The sequence below is a fragment of the Mus pahari genome, chromosome 5 (genome assembly GCF_900095145.1).
Source record: "Mus pahari chromosome 5, PAHARI_EIJ_v1.1, whole genome shotgun sequence".
Taxonomy (NCBI): domain Eukaryota; kingdom Metazoa; phylum Chordata; class Mammalia; order Rodentia; family Muridae; genus Mus; species Mus pahari.
In genome coordinates, this window is record NC_034594.1 from 166,436,019 (window position 1) to 166,457,800 (window position 21,782).

Sequence of the window (21,782 nt, forward strand, 5' to 3'; positions counted from 1 at the left end):
AAATGGAGTTGCTCTGAAAGGTGACTGCCTGTCCTCAAGGCTTTCACTATATAACACTCCAGACCCTACCTGTAACTGAGGTTAGCACCAGTCCAATCCTGCTACCTCTCTACAATAAATGACCCCTTAGGGTAAGTTTAAAGAGGGCCATATAGACTCCAATAAAATGCTCACCAGGTTTTACTTAATGTTCTGGTGAATTTTACCAGACTTGTAATAAGAGGGTTTGAGTGAAAGTAAATTTTAGAAATGTAGTCCACTTGGAATACTGGAGGAAACACATTGGCCATGTAAAGCTCTGCCTCCTAACTGAGGATACCACCCAAGTTCCTCTCTTGGCTTCTTAACTCGGCTTCTTCATTTGCTAATTGTGGACTACCCATGAACCTTAAGATAGTAAGGCTCTCAGTAGTACAGGAAACATAGCTGGTAACTAGTAAAGAATAGCAGCGGTGGACACTCTTTCTTGGTTTTGTTTCTATGGTCATCCTACTCATGGTCCTTAGGATCTGATGTCTCCTAACATGAATTTGACCTATCAAGAGTATAGTCCCATGCTTATACTTTATTCCCTTTGGGAAAAGCCTGGGGATTGCTTTTCCTGTGCTTTAGCCTAGTAATGCTTACCAGAGCAGCAACTCGCTGCCAAGATGATGCCAAGAGAGCCCTACTTAGGCTGAAGGGAGAATAGCCCACTTTTTCTGGTCATCCTTAGTCCAGAGGATGGGTGTACTCCCAGGAGCAGTTTCTGTAGTTTTAGAACATGCTAATGTAGCCTGATTCTTTCCAGCTAGACAAGAGATTCCCATAGCAAAGCAGACTTTTCCCTGTCCTTTCCCCAAAGGGGGTTGAAGAGGGCAGAGCCCCATGAAGGGGGACAGGTTGGATGGCAGGAAAGGCAGCTGCTTGAAATTGATTGCTCCTATAGTTTAGTTAATACCATGTAGCTCTCTCAGCTCTGCCCTGGTGGCGACCTTTAGATAATAAAGGGAATTCTGGGAGATTTCTGACAGGCTCATGACATATGGGGCAGGTCTGCAAGGTCAGGCAGTGTATCTCCCTGCCCCTGGCCCAGGGTAATGAATCTTGTTTTGACTTTGCAAAGCTATCCCAGACAGTACCCCAGAAAGAAACAGAAGCTGTACCTCCCACCCCCTCAAATGAGTGCACATCTTGGGACCCTTCATAAGTCAGAGAGACAACTCCAAACTTTGATAGCCTATGCAAGGAGAAGACAGACAGTGGATGTTTTGCTAAGGCCCCAGGGGAACTGATGTGGTTTCCAGGGCTCAACCAGAACCCTCAGAGAAACCTGGGAATGAAAGCAACAGAAACCCCTCCCTGCTCTGATGGCCAGTGGTCCTGGGACAGGATCTACAGTTGAGAAAGAACTGGAATGGGAATGAACAACAGTTATATCCTGGGAGTCCCTGTGTGTCCTGTCATGTTCTGGGGGCTGGCAAGTAATAGCACTGTCTAGATAGGAGTGGAGGATGGGAGCAGGAGAGGTCCAGGAAGGAAAGCCTACTCCAGCAAAAGAGAACATATTAGCAAATCCTGGAATTCATCCCAAAGTCTACTGCAGAGCAGTGGGTCTTTTGTACACTGCTTAGGGCAGGTGGAAGGAAAGACATAGTTTGCTGCTTAAAGATCTCTGGAACACCTCGTTCAGCACTGTGTATCACTGCATTTTCTACCCCCAATCTCACACACACACACACACACACACACACACACACACACACACACACACACANCACACACAGAGAGAGAGAGAGAGAGAGACAGACAGACAGACAGGCAGACAGGCAGACAGGCAGAGACAGACAGAGAGACAGAGACAGAGAGTGAGAGAAACACAAAAATATTAAGATTCTTAGGCCAATCTGGGTGTGGTGGTGCATGCCTTTAATCCCAGCACTCGGGAGGCAGAGGCAGGTGGATTTCTGAGTTCAAAGCCAGCCTGGTTCACAAAGTGAGTTCCAGGACAGCCAGGGCTATACAGAGAAACCCAGTCTTGAAAAACTGGAAAAAAAATAAAAAGATTCCTAGGCCAAAAAGTTCAAATCTATGACTCTTCCTGCTAAGAGTTGGCTTTTTCTGCTGTAGCAAAGATTTCCAGGTTGCTGGTGGAATCAATGATGGATTAAGTTTTGGAGTGTTTTAGCTTTCAGAGGTGTTGCTCTCAAGGACCAGGAAGGAAGACTGTTCCAGGCCTCCGTTGTCAGTGCAAAGACAATATCTTCTCCTTAAATATCTCTGAGCTGTCCTTCCATGTATGCTTATTATCTATGTCTACATTCTCCTCCCCCCTTTCTATGACATTTTTTCTTTTATGTGCATTGTTTTGCCTGCATGTATGCTTGCGTGAAGGTGTCAGATACCCTAGTACTAGAGTTGCAGACAGTTGTAAGCTACCATATGGGTGCTGGGAATTGAAGCCGGGTCCTCTGGAAAAGCAGGCAGTGCTCTTAACTGCTGAGCCATCTCTCCAGCCTCCTATACTTCCCTTTCAGTGGATATAGTAGTCATATTGATTGGAGCCTATCTTCATATCATTATATTGGCCTGACTAGTGAGGTGAGGACCCTTTATTCAAATACATTTAGAAGTCTTTGATGCATTCTAAAGTTTTTGAGGTTAGGACCTCAAAATTTCCAACATGGAAATATTGGCTGAAAAGACATAATTGGGCCATAACCCATTATCCCACCCTTCTGGATTAAGCTGAGGCCCCATGATAGTGCCTTGTTCACCCTCTCTCCCGTGTCAGAGAAACGTAGTTTGATGGAATCCAGAGGATTTTGAAAGACCAGAGCAGGACACCATGCTGGATAAGCAACCCACTGTTGCTTTCTGCCTTGCCTCTAGTTTTTGGCTATGTAGATTAGATTTAGTTTAATCCCCACTCCATCTTTGAAAATAAAACTGAGGTTCCATTTTCCTATAGAGAAAGATAAATAAAGGCTGAGTGGTTACTGTTACCCCAAGTTGTCTAGAAATACACAGGAGGGGCTACAAAACCACTCAGGCTACTTTCTTAGCATATATGAAGAAATCAGAGCCTTGATTTCCTCCCCCACCCCTGCCTTCTCCTCTCCTCCCTGCTCTGGGCCAGGACTAGCCACTTAGCTTCGAATAACACTGGAGTCTCTGAGGAAAATGACATTCCAGTAACGAAGCACATGCAGCTGGTACAGCAGTGACATCTAAATTGTTCCTTTGGTCCTGTTATTTTCTATAGGAAATTCTCCCTCTCCCCTCCTCCCTCCCCCTCTGCCTTTAAATCTCGTGCATAAAATACGCTAATAACAATCTTGGTGTCTCTGTGTGAGTGACAGCTGAAATAAGAAAAAGACTAATCATACCTCCTGCAGTCCTGTCACTAGGAGATTCACTGAGCCTTCTCACCACCCCATCACATTCCCTCTCCCCTCCCCCATTCTCCCTTTCTCCATGTTCTCTTCTCAATGAGAATCATGGCCATTTGAATAATAATATTATAGACTCCATCAGGGTGACGGTAGGGGAAAAAAATCAGCTCAAACCCATGATTATTCCTTCAATCTAATAATTATTTAAATACCAGATAACTTCTTTCACTCTAATTGAGGCCTTTCAGCCATCAGTGTCCCCAGGGCCTTTGCAGTCACCCTCTTGCTCACCTTGTGTTACCTACCAACAAGCCAGGACTTGCTCTGAGGTTGGTGTTGGAATGTGAACTTGGCCCACTATGACAGGGGGCATCCTTCTATCTTTCCATTGTACTTCAGGTGAAAAAACAAAACCAAGAAAAGATTGGGTAAGCTGTGCATCAAAATCTGTGGTTTAGATATTTCTTCCTCCTGGATTTTAATTCATTGAAGCCCGAGGCCTTCTGACATCACAGGTCCAAAACCCTGCCTCTAGCTATCCCTTGCCAGCCCTCTAAGATACCCTACTTTAAAAATCTCCACAATCTCTCTGCAGTCTACCCCAGGGATAGGTTGTCTCTAGATGAGATCTTCCCTGATATCTTATCTCAACCAAGTGTGGTGGCACACTCCTTTGATCCAGAGGCAGGCAGATCCCTTTGAGTCCGGGCCAGCTTTATCTATGTAGTGAGTTCCAGAACACCCAGGAATATGTAGGAAGGCCCCATCTCAAACAAAAAACAAGAATATCTTCAGTCTCTTTTACTGCAGCTCTCTGCTGCTGAGAGTAAATATGGCCCAGCTGTGAAATTATGAACAGCCCAAAGAGGCAGGACATTGAGGACATGACAGTCCCTAAGACAGAAACTAGATACCATTCCTGGTTATGACTTTTGGCTGGCCATGACTAGGCTAGAGCAGCTCAGAGGAAGCTGCTGCCCAGGACTAGAAAGGGACCATTCTGATTATATCTTTTGGACTCCTTCCCCTTGGATCCTAGGCTTTAGGATTTTGGGGGGATTTGTCCCCAGCATCAGCTTTTGGTTCAAGTCTCCCACCACATTCCCTTTTGCCATGTGCTGAATCCAACAATGGAAGATACCTTCTGTCCTCTAGACAGTACAGCCTCCAGGCAGAATATAACCAGCTCCCAGGACTCACTTTTTCATCCGAAGACAGATGTATATGGAAGATTAGAGTAACCTTAAAATGCCCTTTAATGCCCATCCTGAAACAAAGCTCTCGAAGTCCAGTTGACTGAAAAAGAGACCTGGAAAGGGGACAGATTATCCTCTGCCATGAAAAAGAGGAGCATGGAGTCCCTAAGCTACAGATGTATTCTGCCCTCTCTCCCCTCCACTCCTCAGGGTCCTGCTGTGTACACCATTCATGATATTCAGTAGAGCATTGGTTAACATCGGCATCACTACTGCTGTGTTGAGAGAGAACACTGCATTGTGCTGGAACGTGGCAATGACAGCAGTGATGGAAAGGGTGGGGATGGTGAACTCTATCAGCACTGTGATGGTATGGAGGTGACATTGATGGAGAGAGTGGGAATTATCAGTACCTATCAGTACCATGGTAATGCTGGGGGCCACAATGGTGACAAGAACAACAATGATGCAGAGGGTGAGGATGCTGGTGCTACCCATAGGTACTGTGGCATGATATCTAACATGCATTTTGACTCCGTTGTGAAGTTCTATACAACCATAACTCCTGCTGCTACCACCTGCTCTGGGGTAAGGGAGGTTAATGACAACCTGGAGGCATGTGCGCCTAGACCTTCTGGTAAGGCAACAATGGTGGGAGATAATCCTGCATTGAGCTGAGCTGGAAATGCCTCACCTTCGATTCCTTCCTGGATTGCCACTGACTTTATGCCAGCTGGTCAGGAAGGTATCAGATGCCTTAGGTGGCTGTCACCAGCACCTGCTGCCAGGATCCTAATCAGGGAGATGGTGTCATCAGACCTGCAAATGAAATATTTAGTGGCACTTGCTTTTCCCAGAAGCAAGTGTGAACTCTGCTTGGTATCAGTGTCCATGAGGAAGATGTTGGTGACTCAGAAGTCTAGGATAGAATGTCCCTGCTTGAGAACTGGGGAAGGGGAAGAAGAAAAGTGGTAGAAGAGAAAAATCCCGGCATATGCTGATTTCATGAACTGAACACACAGAGAAGATGTGATGAAGGAGGAAAGTTTTATTAAAAGAAAACTCTTGTTTGGCACGAGTGAAAAATCGGGGCTAAGAGAAAGTACTAACTGTATAGTGTCACAGGCTTCAACCAAACTGAGGACAGAGTATCTCTTTTGAGGCCAGTCTTATGGTAGAGGACAGTAAGGAGCGGAAATATGAGTTTGTAGTAAAGGTTATGACCCCCTGAGTACATGACATGGTCAGAGCTGTGCTGAGAACTTTATAACAGTGATGTCAATCTTGCATGGTAGGTTCCAGGACTAAGTGCATTTCAGATAGGTGGAAAGACAACATCCCAGAGTAGCCTTGTGCCCTGACCATGTACACATAGTTGAAGGCCTGCTTCAAGCCAAATATCTGAGTTCTTCATCCCAGTGATTAACCATACCACTCTGCTGCTTTTCACAGCACAATGGTAGCTGCCTTCCTTACCCTGCGTTCACCAGGGGAGCCTAAATCCTGCTTTAGAGCAATGCCATTCATCTTGGCACATAAATCTCTGACACTCAATACATCAAATCTTTCCATCCTCTGCCACAGCAGACAGTTTCTCCTCTGGACTCCGATGTATGGTAGCAGCTGCTGGGGTAGGTAGCCCCGGGGCCCAGGGATGAATTTCCCAACTAGTCGCCAGGACCATGTAGTTAGAGAGGTAAGAAGAAAACAGGCCTGCTACAGAGGTGTTCTGAAAAAGCCCATCCTGATCAGCTACCCAATAGTACAGAAGTTACTTGGTAGCTATTTAACCAAGAGTCCAAGAACTGAAGGACATGGGCCTCAAGGCATCATTTCATCTGGAATGAGGACTCTTACAGACAGGCTGGTTATAACAACTCAGTTAACAGACTCAGGAAAATAGTAGGCCAGTCTGTACCTACTATACAATTTGTGCGTGACAAACAGTGGACCAGGACTCCTGAATTCTCTCCACTTCTTCCTTCCCTGTGACTGCAGGCCTTCTAATCATCAGCCCTGTTTTTCCACTCTGCATCCAGCTTTCAGCAGCCTCCCTTTTATCTTCAGAGAGGCTGCATTGAGACTTTTACTATAATGTGGCATAGAAAATCATCCTAGGTCTGTTATTTTCCTCTGCCACTGACCTTACAACTAAGCTTTGCCACAGGGCCAAGGGAATCAAAGCTCCCCACATAAAGTCCACCCATGGAAAGGAAAAACAAGCAAGAAGAGAAGTCAGGAATTCCAGTCCCATTTCCCATCAGAGGTCTTTATGATAATGTAACAGGTACCTGTGGTGGTGTGACTGCAGTACCATACTGACTTTCATGACAACCAGAGAGCTAGATACTACCACTATCTTATTATTCTCCTTCTAGCAGAAAAAGAAATGGGACTTGACCAGTCTGAAGTCCCAGATTTGCCTCAAAAGCCACGTGCTACTAAACTTTATCATGGAAGAGGGAAGTGAGATGGTTAACTGTGTCTTTAGATGCTGGTCTGTACTCTCAGGACTCCTCATGTGCATGAGTCAGACATGAATGTGGATGCGTATGGTGGGAAGGCAGGAATGTGCAATGCATAAACTCAGTGCCAGTGTGCTTCAGAGAGTACTTTTGTCCTGCAAGCACCCACACCTGGCATGGTGACAGGCAGCTTCCTCTTCAAAGCTTGTCTTGGATGGACAGTCTGCAGTCATGCTTCATCCTTCACCTGAAGCCACCTTTGTGACAGCAGGGGAGCCTACCTGTGGCCCCATCTTCTAGAAAAGAACATGCAGTGTGGCCTCCTGCAATTCCCCATTTAGCTGGAGAGTTTGAGGATTCTGTTATTTCCTTTCTGCAGCTCCTCTTGAGGAATTTGCGTCCTGCTACCGGCCTCAGGACATAGCTAAAAATAACTGCTTTTCAAACTGAAAGCTGGGTAAGTTGGGAGCCTTTGCTCCTAGGGCCGGAAGGGCTGTGTCAGAGTAGCTAAGGTCAGCCCCAGCCTGCACTGCCTTCCTCTTTCCAAGGAAGCCTGGGACCACACAAATTACCTCTAGAACACTGGTAGAATACCCCTGAAGGAAGAGTCAGGTGGGACCACCCTGGCACAATGGTGGCTGCAGACCTAGGCTACAGAGTGGAGGAGTAGGGAGGAGAATCTCTAAATATACAAGGAAAAAGCTACTAAGGGTGATGTCAGACTAGTCATAACCCAGTCCATGATGTCAGACTAGTTATAACCCAGTCCAGCCAGACTGGGGAGTTGAGGGAACAGGCAGGCAGGCCAACCTCTGCTAAGGTACCTGGGAGCAAATTCTCCTTCCTAGCTGGAGTGTTTCCATTCCTGGCGTCAGTACACCCAGAGTTCTGTCAGTACTTGTCAGCAAGATTGCCCAGGCACTCTATTCAGCTTAAGAAAGGCTCTCTTAGTTAGGTGATTGCTGCCTCTTCTGGTGCAGCTTCCAGGCCACTGCTGTTCTTACTAAAAGTCAGGGTAAGCAAGACAGTCCAAAGATGACTGGGCTTCCTGACCTTCATCCCCTTGCCTAGCATCTTCCCTTGCTGGTCTTAGTGGATATCCTCAGGGGTCCTCTCTGCTCTCTGGCAACTTCTTGGAATGCAGACAAGATAAAGGCATTCAAGAGTGGAGACAGCTTTGTGATCAAGGCCCAGGGCTAAATTCACAGATGATGGAACAGCCAGACTTCCCCAGCAGTGACCAGATAAAACTGACCTTCAGACTTCTTTTCCTCTATTGATGACCAAGTATTTCTCACCAGAATTCCTGCCTCAGGTAATGCTGCTGGGCTCCACCAACCATTCAGGCTTTTAGGAAAAATGAAGGTTCCTGCTGTCCTACCTGAAGAAAAAAAGGCCAAGGGGTTACTAGAACTCAGCTACTCTTCTCCTATGAGGCAGATGGCTATGTCCGTCACAGAGGGATAGCATCACCTGCCATTTTAGGGGATTTTCAGGCTCTTGGATAGTAGGTTTAAGAGTCTAGTCTTTTTCAAATATATTTTTCATAATAATTTTATAACAGCTACAGACCAGGGCACATTCTCTCAGGAACAACGAGGGACATCAGTAGAGGTGACCAACATGTCTCCCTCTCTAGGTATATCAGAGCATGAGAAAGTATAGAATCCCAGAAGTGTGAGGGAAAGAGAGTCTGAGATAAGGAGAAATGTTATTGGCATATCAGACTGGAATAGAGGGTACCTTAAAGTAAGTATATGAGGAAGATATTTCAGTCCTGCACTGGCATGGACTGACTGAGTGAACCCCAGTCTTTTAACCTCTCTGAGAGAGAAAGCCAATGTCTTGAGAGGCCTGAAATGAAGATGCTTTCTACAGTGTAAATAAAACATACAAACAAAAGCGTATTATACAGCATAATGGCTAAAGACCAATGATAATGGGATTCCCTTAGCAACCCTTCGGGGCGGGGGGGGGGGGAATGTTAAAAATAGAAAAACTGAAATGTAGCAAAAGAAACTCATAGCACCAGCTGGATTTGAGAATCCTGGTAAAGCAATACTGTTCATATAGGATTTACTTTTGGTCTTCCATTTTTCAGAACCATGTGAGAGCTGATCTTGAAAAGTGGAGTAATACACAGAGGAGCTGTCCCCCAGCCTCACCCCTCTAGGGATGGAGCAGAGGAGGTTCTATCTGCGGGCCATGCAGGCTGACAACTTGTCTGTGGTACTGCTCTCAGTGGCCTGGCTCCTGCTAGCTCGTGGGACCACAGGTATGCCTCAGTACAGCACTTTCCACTCTGAGAATCGTGACTGGACTTTCAACCATTTGACTGTACACCGGAGAACAGGGGCCGTGTATGTGGGGGCTATCAATCGTGTCTACAAGTTGACTGGCAACCTCACCATCCAGGTGGCTCACAAGACAGGGCCAGAAGAGGACAACAAGGCATGCTACCCACCCCTCATTGTACAGCCCTGCAGTGAAGTGCTTACACTCACCAACAATGTCAACAAACTACTGATCATTGACTACTCTGAGAATCGCCTGCTGGCCTGTGGAAGCCTCTACCAGGGTGTTTGCAAGCTCCTGCGGCTAGATGACCTCTTCATCCTGGTGGAGCCATCCCACAAGAAGGAACACTACTTGTCCAGTGTCAATAAGACAGGCACCATGTATGGTGTGATTGTGCGCTCTGAGGGGGAAGATGGCAAGCTTTTTATCGGCACTGCTGTGGATGGTAAGCAGGATTACTTCCCTACCCTGTCCAGTCGCAAGCTGCCCCGTGACCCTGAGTCTTCAGCAATGCTAGACTATGAGCTCCACAGTGATTTTGTCTCCTCCCTCATCAAGATTCCCTCTGACACCCTAGCCCTGGTCTCCCACTTCGACATCTTCTACATCTATGGCTTTGCCAGTGGGGGCTTTGTCTACTTTCTCACTGTCCAGCCAGAGACCCCTGATGGCATGGCCATCAATTCAGCTGGAGACCTCTTCTATACCTCAAGAATCGTGCGTCTCTGCAAGGATGACCCCAAGTTCCACTCCTATGTGTCTCTACCCTTTGGCTGCACACGTGCTGGGGTGGAATACCGCCTTCTGCAGGCAGCTTACCTTGCAAAGCCAGGGGAAGCTCTAGCTCAGGCCTTCAACATCAGCAGCGACGAAGATGTCCTGTTTGCCATCTTCTCCAAGGGGCAGAAGCAGTACCACCACCCTCCTGATGACTCTGCCCTCTGTGCCTTCCCCATCCGGGCTATCAACTTGCAAATCAAGGAGCGGTTGCAGTCCTGCTACCACGGAGAGGGCAACTTGGAGCTCAACTGGCTGCTAGGAAAGGATGTGCAGTGCACCAAGGCGGTAAGGAACCACCATGTGCTTTGTTCCCAATGTCTCTGTTCCTCTGCACCTTCAGTTTCTGGGCCTGTAAGGGCCTGGGATAGATAAGAAAGGGTTTCAGGCAATCAGATGATAACTACTGAGTATACAGACTCTTGCCTATATCGATTCTTGGGATGGGTTTGCTGATTCTTTAAATCATTACTAATGCATACCCTGTATGCTTACAGTGCACCAGGCACTGCTTTTGGTGCCTGCTAGGCCACATGACTAAGCTACATGTTCTACATGAGCTTACCTGCTAGTGAGGCAAGACAAGTCAAGACATAAAACAGCTTAGCTGGATGTGGTGGTACACACTTGTAATCTCAGCATTTGGAAGAAATAGAAGCAGGAGGATTAGGTGTCCAGGGTCATTCCTTTACTACATCATGAGTTCAAGGATAACCTGGCTATATGAGATGCTTCCAGACAAATAAAATGACACTGCCTGCCAAATGGCAAATTTTCTTTAAAGGAAAATAAAACAGAGTAGGGATCAGCAATAGAGAATTTAGACAGTAGTATTTTGAGCAATGACTAAATAAGGGAAAGGCATTTCAGAGAGAGGCAGCAAGTGCAAAGAACTTTGAACATGCCTGAGTATCAGATAAACATCAAGGAATCCCCACAGCTTGATCCAAGCATATAAGAGAGGGTACCACAGCATACTTGATAAGAACTTAAGCTTTGACATATAATCAATTAGATTAAAAATAAGTTCTTCCACCTGTATCCTATGTGTCCTTGAGCAAGTTATGTGCTTTATTTGAGTTTTGAGTTTTTCATCCTTAAAATAGAAATAATGTTATTTTCTTTTTTATTATGAGAATCATGTTATCAATAGTTTATTAAAATAAAATGCTTGGCACACATTAATCATTCAATAAAAGAGCAGTTAGGATTACCACTGCTAATTATAGTAATGAAGGACTAGTTATTTGCCTACTTTATCTTACTTTCATAAAATGGGGTAGTCTGGATTTAGGTGTCTCTTGTTTGCTTTATAGCACTCTAGTTCTATGATCAAGGACCCTCTACAAACAAAAGAAGTGGAGAGGAAATGAAAGGGTTAACCCCTTGCAGCATTCACTCTGGTTCCCATGGCCCAGAGCAGGCCTTGTCAGGAGGAAACTGCTGATTCCTGCTTGCCTTTCTGCCAAAGTTAGAAGGAAGAGGACACTGCTCTGTTCCAGTGGTGGTACAGAGAGACAAGCCCTGGCTAGTAGTCATGGGACATCAGAAATACGGCATGATGACTAGAAGGACAAATGCTTTGTAGCAGTGGTTCTCAACCTTCCTAAAGCTGTAACCCTTTAATACAGCTCCTCATGCTGTAGTGACCACCAACCATAAAATTATTTTGTTGCTGTAACTTTGCTACTGTTACAAATTGTAATGTAAATATCTGACATGCAGTGTATCTGATTTGTAACTCCAAAGGGGTTATGGCCCACATGTTGAGAACTACTGCCTTATAGGAAACAACTCTTTTTCTTGTCATCCCTTGGGGCAATACCATTTCAAGCACCAAAATAGTAGGATGTGCAAAATGTTGGTCTCCCTGGATACCTATAGTAAAAGGACCCCAGAGATAGAAACTAGAGATGCTTTAGTGACTTTTGAGAAATTTAAAAATCAATGAGAAGCCATGGCCCCAAACTTGACTTTAATATAGTTTGTGGACTAACATGTAAATTTCAGATATAAGATTTGAATATTGCTTCCACAAAAAACATGAGGAAAGGGACCCAACACTCCAAGAATATAGTTATATGTGAAGGGCTGTTTTGAGCAATTGATTACCTCACTAGATCCTCAGAAAGTAAACCACTAGCTATCATGCCTTTTGTAGATAGTAAAATCAAAGTCTCAGTGGGTAAGTAAACTGCTTACATTCATATGACTGAACTAGAAATCAGAAAAACCTACAGTTGACAGCAAGAACTTTTCACTTCTGCCACAGTGTCTCAGAAACTGGTTTAGGTTACAACTCTGTTTAGACAACAGACCTACAACTCTGTAGGTCTCCCAGCCTCTGGAAAAGTAGTGGGAAACACTGAAACCATGAAAGCAGACTACAAAGACTTTTGACAAAGACCCTACTCAACTCTTATTTTATAGATGGAAAAAAACTGAGGCCTAGTGATGGCATGTAACAATAAAGATATGCAGCTAATATGGTAAGGACATGGCTAAAATTAAGATTACCTAACTCTTATTGAACAGCCACTACTTACAGAACAAGGGTGAGAAAGAGACAGCCAGTGTAGAGAGCAGTGGCTAGTAGCTGCCTGCTTGGCACTGCCCAGTAGCATCCAGGAAAATAATAAGCAGCTGACTTCATACAACAGAGGAAGAGGGAGAGCCCTGGTCTACAGCACTTGGCAATTCCCATGGTATAAACACACTGCCAGGGAGGATGGCTTCAAACAGGAGTGACAGCAATGACTGTAGATGCACACATAGACATCTCTCATAAGCTGGCATTAGCATACCATGGCTTCTTCCCTTCCAGGTTGCAGTGTGGAATCTCTGCCACCAGAATTCATGGTCATTCTTACTCTAAATCTTGGAGTTTTTCCTATAAGTGCTTATGCTTGTGTTTAGAACCATCATTCTTGCCAGTAGTAGGAGTAGCAGCTGCCCACAAATACTAAGAACACAGAGACATGTCCTGGTTCCTGTCAGAACAGAGGAGGGAACACAAGGCTGAGGAAAAAATGTATGCCAGTTTATTAACCAATTTTTCTGAGGAAATGAAGCATCAGTCAGCTTTCTCCTCCTCAAAGAAGATATTAAAAAATAAAATAAAATCAAGGTTGAAGGAAGCTTCTATTCTGCTCACAGCTATATCTTCTGTTTCCTGGAAGCTTTTTCCAGACCAGGATGCAACAGCTCCCATAGCACTCAGGGTCTTTCTGGTCCAGAATCTGTGGCCTTTACTGCAAGATTTCATGCTGGACAGTCTTGGAGCATCAAGGCACAGTCTCGTGCTCGGCTCTATGTAACCCTTATCCTCAAGAGTCATGAAGTTCCCTCCCATCTTTCCTCTCCTCACTCAGAAAGAGGGAATGAGGGAATGAGGGAGAGAGAGAGGCAGGGGGAGACTGGCTGGACCTACTGTGGCCTTTTGAAACTTGAAAGCCCACCCCTGGTGATATATGTCCTCCAGTGCCACACTTCCTAATCCTTCCTGAACAGTTCACCAACTAGGAACCAAACATTCAAATATACAAGCCTATGGCGTGTGTGTGTGTGTGNGTGTGTGTGTGTGTGTGTGTGTGTGTGTGTGTGTGTGTGTGTGTAGTGGGGAGATTCACATTCAGAGCACAACACTATCCATCCAATTCTTCCTTTGACAGCTCCAAAAGAAGATGTTGTGGCCCACAGTGGACTCAGTCAGGACACAGGGTGGGAATGAGTCTTTTCATTCTCTGCACAGCAAGTTTTCTCACTTATTCAAGACAGCCTTCTTTCAAAGTGACTCAGTTCCTCCTTGACCACCTCTAATCCCTTCAAAGGCTGATAAAAGAGGAAATCTCTTCAAACGCCAATAATGTGCAAGAGATAGTGACAAACATCAATAAAAGTCTTTTACATATACTGTTTCATTTAATCCTCTATAATTCTTTCTAAAGTGGTAGGGGATATATCATTCCAAATGAAAAATTTAATGTAGATTAGATTTTCCATCACAGCTTGGTGGTATAGGCCTGTAATCTCAGCTACTGGGGAGGCTAACTCAGGAGAATTACATGTTCAAGCTCTGCCTGGGCAATTTAGTGAGACCTGTCTCAAAATAAAAAGTTAAAAAAGAAGGACTGAGGAAATAGCTTAGTGACAGAGTACTTGCCTGGCATTCAAAAGACCCCAGAGTTACCCCCCAGAACTACAAAGATGAAAGAGGGAGAGAAAGAAAGGAAGAAAGAAAGGAAGGAAGAAAGGAAGGGAGGGAGGGAGGGAGGCAGGCAGGAAGAAAAGAAATCCCAAAGCAAAATATAGTATCCAATATTATGACGTTTACCATATGTCCCCAGGATGGCAGGTAGTAGTTATAGTTCAGTGGTTTAAAATTCCTCATGCCTCAAGGAAAAAAACTCTACAGCCCAAGAAACACTGGCTTGCTCAAAGAACAAACAGGTAACCTCTCTGCCTGTAGAATCTTACAATGTTGCCTCTAGGCTGAATATCCTTTGAGGGAATCCTGTCTAAAATAGACAGAGACAGATCTGCACAGACTGACATGGTCTAAGGGGACATGAAAAGAACCAGAAGGTGAGTTCAAGCAGTTAGCTTTATGACTTAAGCCTGACTTTCCTGGCAGAAAGGTAAAAAGTAGACACATGGTTCTGAGTGAGTAAAGATGGTTAATCATTCACAATCTGGTCCCATGGGAGCCAAGATGCCAATGTGAGCCATGTTAGATCCTTCATTCCAGACCTGAGCCTCTCTGAGGCCTGGATGACAGCAGTGGGTGGGTAGTCTGAAGTGATCCTGCTATTTTTTTCAGTGTGATTTACTCCAGTTTTCTCCTGTCCTTCCAGCCAGTCCCCATCGATGATAACTTCTGTGGCCTGGACATCAACCAGCCTCTGGGAGGCTCCACTCCTGTGGAGGGACTCACCTTGTACACCACCAGCAGGGACCGCCTGACCTCTGTGGCCTCCTATGTTTACAATGGCTACAGTGTGGTTTTTGTGGGAACTAAGAGTGGCAAGCTGAAGAAGGTAAGAGTTGGTGGCCTGGCAGCCTCAGTTAAGGGACTGGATCTTGAAGGTCAATGGAGGTTTAACTATAGTCAGCTTCTTGTTTTCTTAAGGGAAGGGAATGGAAAAAAAGATAGGGATCCATTCTGTGGTTTAGCTTTTAGTTGTTTCCTTCAGCTACCCATCAGTGAATACCGAGGAAATACAAATGTATTTCAGTGTTGCCAGACATTGAGATATTGGAAAGGTATTTTTCCTAAAGAATTAATTCCCAAATTAAGTAGAACTTTTGTTGTTTATTTGGTTGTTGTTGTTGTTGTCCACATTGTGAATCATATGTACTGCAGTTCCTACCTGTGACCCAGATATTGTGATCAGATATTGACCCAGATACTACAACTGAAAGTAGTTGGTTAGAGCAGGTTTTGGGTCCTAAGAGCTGTAATGGTGGATGCTGGCCTCAGGTACATGGTTGGTACCTAGGGACAAGATCATTTACCTAACTTTCCAGTGAGGAGAGTCATGCAGAGTGCCCTCCCCCACTTTGTTACCCAAATCTCAGCAGCCAGCAGGAAGGCAACATCTTCCAGGACTCCTTGGGCAACCCTACAAGCTAGAGGGAACAGGCTGTCTGGGACTCAACAGTGGAGCCCTCTGGTGAGGGAGGCTGAAGCCAGTGGCTTGTACCTGCTTGCTGAGTGCTTAGGGTGTGGAGAAGGAGCACAGTGTGGTTCATTATGTGGGATTATAGTAGCTACATTCTTAGTCCCTACTAATCCCCTTTTCCCTGCAAGCTGACTCTCATGCAACTCCTCACTAGTCCTGGCATCTGTGTATCAAGGCACAGACAAGATTTTGCTGCACCTCACCCTTTGATGTTGACATTATCAGGCTTCCTTCTCCTAATCCTTTTAGAGCCCTGGGAGGTTGCTGTTGGGGAGTGTGGAAGAAGAGAGCTAGGAGAGAATCTGAGGAAGAATTTCCATTTTCTTCTTGTTCAGAGTTGCTGTAGAGAAAATGGAAAGAACTAGTCTGAATTATGAGAAGATAGAGAACTTTCCAAACTTCTCTGGTCTTTGGAATTCCAAATCCCTTTGACCCCTTCTTTGTTCTTGGGAAATGCTCCTGCTTGTTTCTGTCTTGCACCAATACTCTGCCCCACAGCTATGAACATGACTTGGCTTCAACATGTGGAAGAGAGGGTGAATGAGGTCTTATCATTTGTTTGCCTAAGCTGGGGCAGGCAGGAGTCATTCCCTGAGATTTGTTCACTGAGAGAGGAGTTACTCCCGGAGGTTGGGAAGTAGTATATTCTGCTAGTCACATCTCTGCTTAGATTGCCGGAGTCTGTCTACCTCCTTGGTTAGCAAGGCTTACATCATCCAGCTGAGTGCATTTGCCTGACACGTGGAACTTGGGCAAGGGGGAAAGTTCGAATATCACCGAAGCAATACTCAGCAGGCCATGTACCATGTTCTTAAACATCTGCCCTATGAGGCTTCTATTTCTAATATGTCTACCAAAGGCAGTGCTTTTCTCTAAAATTGTACAGGTGTCTGTGGGGTGGCAGAAGTGGCTGCTAGGCCAGTGAAGTACTTACTCATTGTTCCCTCACTTCTAGTTGCTGGTCTGGACTCTGTCTCCTTTACTCTTTTGGGAGTCCTATTAAAGGATGTACTATTTATACTAATTCTCTTTAAGCCCATCACCAAGGTTTCACTGTAAGTTAAGCCTAACACAGGAGAACTAGCCCTGCAAAATAGAGCAATTTTCTGAAAAGCCTTGAGATCTTCTAGCCCACTACCCTCATTATTCCACCATTGCTCAGAGAAGTAGAGGAACTGATTCTGACAAAGAAATAAGGCTAGTTGTTTCTTACCTTGACCCCCCAAATTTGTCATTCTTTTTTTACTTCAAGAAACAGCTGTGGAACAGTGGTATGGGGGTTGAGTGATTTTCAGATCCAGAGTTGCTACAGAGTTCATTCAGTCAAAGGCTACTGTCTATACTTTCTCTGGCCTTGGACCTAAACTAGGAAATCAGTATTAATAGGTAAAAGATGAATGGCCTTCGAGGCCAGCCTGGTCTACAGAGTGAGTTCCAGCACAGCCAGGGCTATACAGAGAAACCCTGTCTCGAAAAACCAAAAAAAAAATAAATAAATTAATTAAAAAAAAAAAGAATGGCCTACCCAGACCTCAAGGGAATATCTACTGATTCCACCTAGTATTCATGCATCTCACTCATTACATATCTGGGATTGGTCCAAGGAGTTCTCTGGGCTTTGTAGGATCCCTAGCAGACTAGTCACTGTGGAGGTAAAAGGTTCAAGGGCAAGGCTTCAGGCATAGCTGCCCACTTCATGTTGCAGCTTGTTAGTTGTCTATGACTTTTTACTGTGAGATGCCGTGCCTTTGACTGCTTCTATGACCTCATGATACCCCCATTTTTCCCTCTGAGCAGATTACCCTTTCCTCTACCCACACTACTTTGAGGTACTTGATACCCATACCTGGCTCCTAGCAGCCTCCCACTTACCCAGCCACTCATCCCCACCCTCTCTAGAGAAAAAGCCCATGAAGAATTTATGGAATGTCCCCAGGAAATTCTAGCATGGTTCAGGCTCCATAGCTCTTTCAACACAGGAAGGAAAATAAAGAAAAAATAGCTAGGAGTCAGGCAAGGGGAGGTAATCTGGGTGCGTCAGAGCTACTCACTTCTTCCCTGCCTGGCCAGGCGTCTCCCAGACGATCCAGTCCTCATCTACAGAGGCTGGTAGGAACAGGATGTTCCTGAGTGGGGAAGTGAAGAGGAAGTGAACTCACCAAAAAGGGCATAACCACAATGTGATCTTAGGTGCTTATACACATAGGAAGCCCAAAGACCAGGCCCTCCTTTTCTGGTGTACCAGCAGGTGGAACACAGGAAGAGTAGAACTGAGATCTCAAAGCCAAGATAGAGTACATGCAGGACTGAGAACTATTCTTTACATGATAGGAAAGACAAGCAAAGCTTCACCACAGGGTGCAACAGCTCAAGCAATGGGTGTGGGACTAGTCTTCAAGGTCTCATAATAGAGGAAGAGTACCAGGTTCTGCTTTAAAAGGGTGAGTGAGAGCCTGGTATGGCTCTGAGCCCAAAGAGGAACTCAAGAAAAGGATTTAGGATTAGAGTCCATCCAATTGAATGTTACAAGCTTCATCAAAATCAATTAGTCATCACCATAGAAGCAGAAGAACAGCTTCCAGATCATGAGCAGCATTGACTCCACTTTATGAGGGAGATAATATCATAACAGAGTGTTAAGAAACCAAGTTTGAGATAAACAAGGGCATCAGGGATGTGGGAATCATGCTATGTTAAATGTATTTCTGCAAGGCTGAAAACACAAGGAAAAAGAGCAAATCAAAAAAATAAAGACAGTTCTCTAGATAATCCAATTTATTGAGCACCTTTTATGTTCTAGTTACCATTTCAAGACCTTTACATCTACTAACCCTTGAACTCTGATGTAGTCACTCTGAGGTGGGTGCTGTTATCAACTCCATTTTGCAGATGAGACATAAAGGCAAAAATGGTGAAGAAATTTGCCAAGTTTATGGCTGAGCCCAGATTTGATTCTCACTTGTTGACATGCTTAGCCATCAAGCTGTGGAAGATGAATTAGGCTTAGTCAATGTGGCCCCAAAAGTTGATATGTAGGAGTTGCTGCTGCAGAACCAGCTTTTCTCATAACATAGGGAAGGAGTTGTTATAACCAAACTATCTTACTTGAGGGAATGAATACCTGGTCAATAGATGTATCCAGTAAGAGGTACAGTAGAAAGACTAACTCTAACCTAACCCTAACTTTAGTCCTGCATCTAACTGTAGAATCTCTCCCATGGTGCCACTGTTAAGGAAAACTCTGACTCCTTCAATGGAACATGAATGTGGTAGCTTGGATGAGAATAGCCCCCATAGGCTTATACATTTGAATGCTTGGTCCCTAGTTTGTGGGCTGTTTAGGAAGGATTAGGAGGTGTCACTTGTTGGAGAAGGTCTGACACTGGGGGTAGGCTTTGTAGTTTCAAAAGCCATATTAAGCCCAGAAAGAATTTCTTTCTTCCTCCATCTTGAGGATAAGATATAAGCTCTCAGCCATTGCTCCAGTACTCTGCTTGCCTGTCTGCTGCCATACTTACTGTGATGATCATGGACTAACCCTCTGAAACTATAAGCAAGCTGCCAATTAAGTGATTCCTTTGATGAGATGACTTGATCATGGTGTCTCCTCACAGCAATAGAACAGTAACTAAGACAATGTGACAATGGAAGACAGGCTATAGCAGAGAATGGGAGCAAAGACAGATGGTCAGAATGCCCTAGCTGTGGCCTTTGCAATTCAAGCTGCTTGGAACATGGCTGAAAATTTTTCACTGTCAGAAAGAGGTATTTGGTATATGCATGGCAGAGCTAAGGTGCTGGGGGTGCTGGGGCAAGATACAGGGGATGGGATGTATGGTGTCCTAGAGCCTGAACACCGTACTCTATGATGATGTCCTCCTGGTTAGAGCAGGCTGTGAGAATCCAGAAAAAAAGGATACACTGGGAGTTAATGTCCATGCAGGTAGAGGAAGAGTTGGGGCAGAAACTGGAAACTCATTTCAGATATCTTTCTGACTCCAAGGAAGAGTGGAGTATACAGTCTAAGGTAATAGGGCTTGGAGTCAGGGACTGTGCTGAATCAGGAAAGACAGGAGTGTGTGGAGGAGGGACTAACTCAAGTTTTAGGATGCTGCTGCTCAGGAGCTTCCCACCATTCCCAGTGCCTGGAACTCTGCCCACCTGCCTAACCTACCACTTCACATCCTACCCTATGCTCTTGCAGAAGCTAAGGTGGCTTTCTGCTTCAGCCCTCTAGTCCTTTGGAACTGAGGCTGTAGCTAGGAGTGAGTGCTGCTGTTTCTCTGGCCCTGGCCTTGTAGAAAACATGTCTATTGCCTAGTGCTTATGACATATGCTTTACCCTGTCACTTCAACCATTGCTGCCACACACTGCAAACGTCTGACCAGATAAAACACCTCACATTAGGGACTTGGTAAACTCACCTCAAATGTACTGGGTTGTACTGTGCCAAATCCTATTGCAATAACTGGAATAGATTCAGATGCCAAGATTTACTCCTATGGCTGAAGCTCTTATAGAGAACAGCTCTCATGATGGGTGGGCAGATCCATTGCTGGCAGTGGATGAGAAGTCATGGAAGCAGAAGAACTGCTGAATTACAGGAAGAGAATGATTTCTGGATAATATTTGGAAGAAGGAGTAGAGGTGCTCTGAGACGTTAGCTGATAAGGCAGCGGGAAAAGCACTTCCTGCATTGCCTAGAGACTCTGGAATAGCACCCATAGACACCTGCCTCGTCTGGATCAGATGAAAACTCTGTAGTAGGCAGGTACAGAAGCCCAGATAACCAGTTTTTCTAGTACTCTTAGCAGCCCTTTACTTTTTGACTACTGGAACATTTTTACAAATTCACTGAGACTATTCAATTTCTAGAGAGGGCCACTTATAAAGTATATTTATAAAGGAAATTGTTTCTATGTTTTCCAAAGAATTCACCAAGGTATGGTATCTGTCTAGCCAACCAGAAACCCTGACATCCCTACTCTATCTTCTTGTAATCTCATAATTGATTCCTCAAGCAAAGCCAAACAAAATGTGAACTTCTTGCATTAGCAATTTAGACCTTGAAGAGTTTATCAGGATTCCTTCCCAGAGTTAGTGCTCAGAGGTTTAATAAAAGTAGCATTTTCACATTTATACACCCTTCACCTCACATGGCTATACTGACATTCACACAGACTTCCTCCCTAACACCCAAGTTCCTAACCTGCTACTTGGCTCCCTTTGTTTTGTGGGGTCACTGTAGCAGCTGGGAAGGCCTAGTTGCATGAAAATCTGGGAAACATGACTTTATTCCTTGCCAATCCTACTGAACAAGAACAATAGCCACTGGTTCCTCAGGGTGGAAATGATTCACTTCTCTCCCTGCATGAATCCTTGATCCTGTAAACAGCCAGGAATAGGAGCTGGGGGGTAGTTCCAGAGTCCCTAGTGGTTATCCTGACACTAGAGACATCTGACTTGGTCCCCTGGCATCCCAGAAATGCTGAGATATGGAGTTGTGGTGGGCCCGCAGATGTTCTCTGACCTCCCCAGAGCCTGTATCACAGAGGTGGGGTACTGACTCCAAAGCTCACTGCCAAATCACTGTAATGAAACTGGCTCCTTGCCCAGACTCCTGCCACCAAACTCAGTGTTTGTTTTGTTGTTTTATAGACCCCTTGAGTTTAGAGGACTGGTCTTCCCAAAGCTGGGAAAAGAGGCATTTCCTTGGCACAAGGAATAAGTCATACTTACAGATACCCCCCATATGTATGTCCTCCTGCTCAGCCATGACAGATGTGGGCAAAGGTTTTCAACTCTATCCAGACCCCCACCAGGCCCCAGGGAAAGGGCTTCCATTCTCCCAGAACCCTTCTGAAAAGGGAAGCTAAGCTCATATTTATTTTTTGCATCTTTTGTGCAGTTTGTGCACTTCAATTCTAGTGACCCCTGTTTGAGGCATAAAACGTAGTGTTCTGCTGGCTGTTCATAGTCCAAAAGTGAGT

At 45.0% G+C, this 21,782-nt stretch overlaps 1 protein-coding gene across 1 annotated transcript in view; it reads left to right on the plus strand.

Annotated features, from left to right (window-relative positions):
• Plxna2 (plexin A2) overlaps positions 1-21,782 on the plus strand; it is a 189,158-nt gene that overhangs the window by 14,766 nt on the left and 152,610 nt on the right. Inside the window, exons 2-3 of the mRNA XM_021198674.2 lie at positions 9,137-10,398; positions 14,964-15,146. Coding sequence (XP_021054333.1) covers positions 9,211-10,398; positions 14,964-15,146 — 1,371 coding nt within the window. The 5' untranslated portion in view covers positions 9,137-9,210. The remainder of the gene's footprint in view (positions 1-9,136; positions 10,399-14,963; positions 15,147-21,782) is intronic.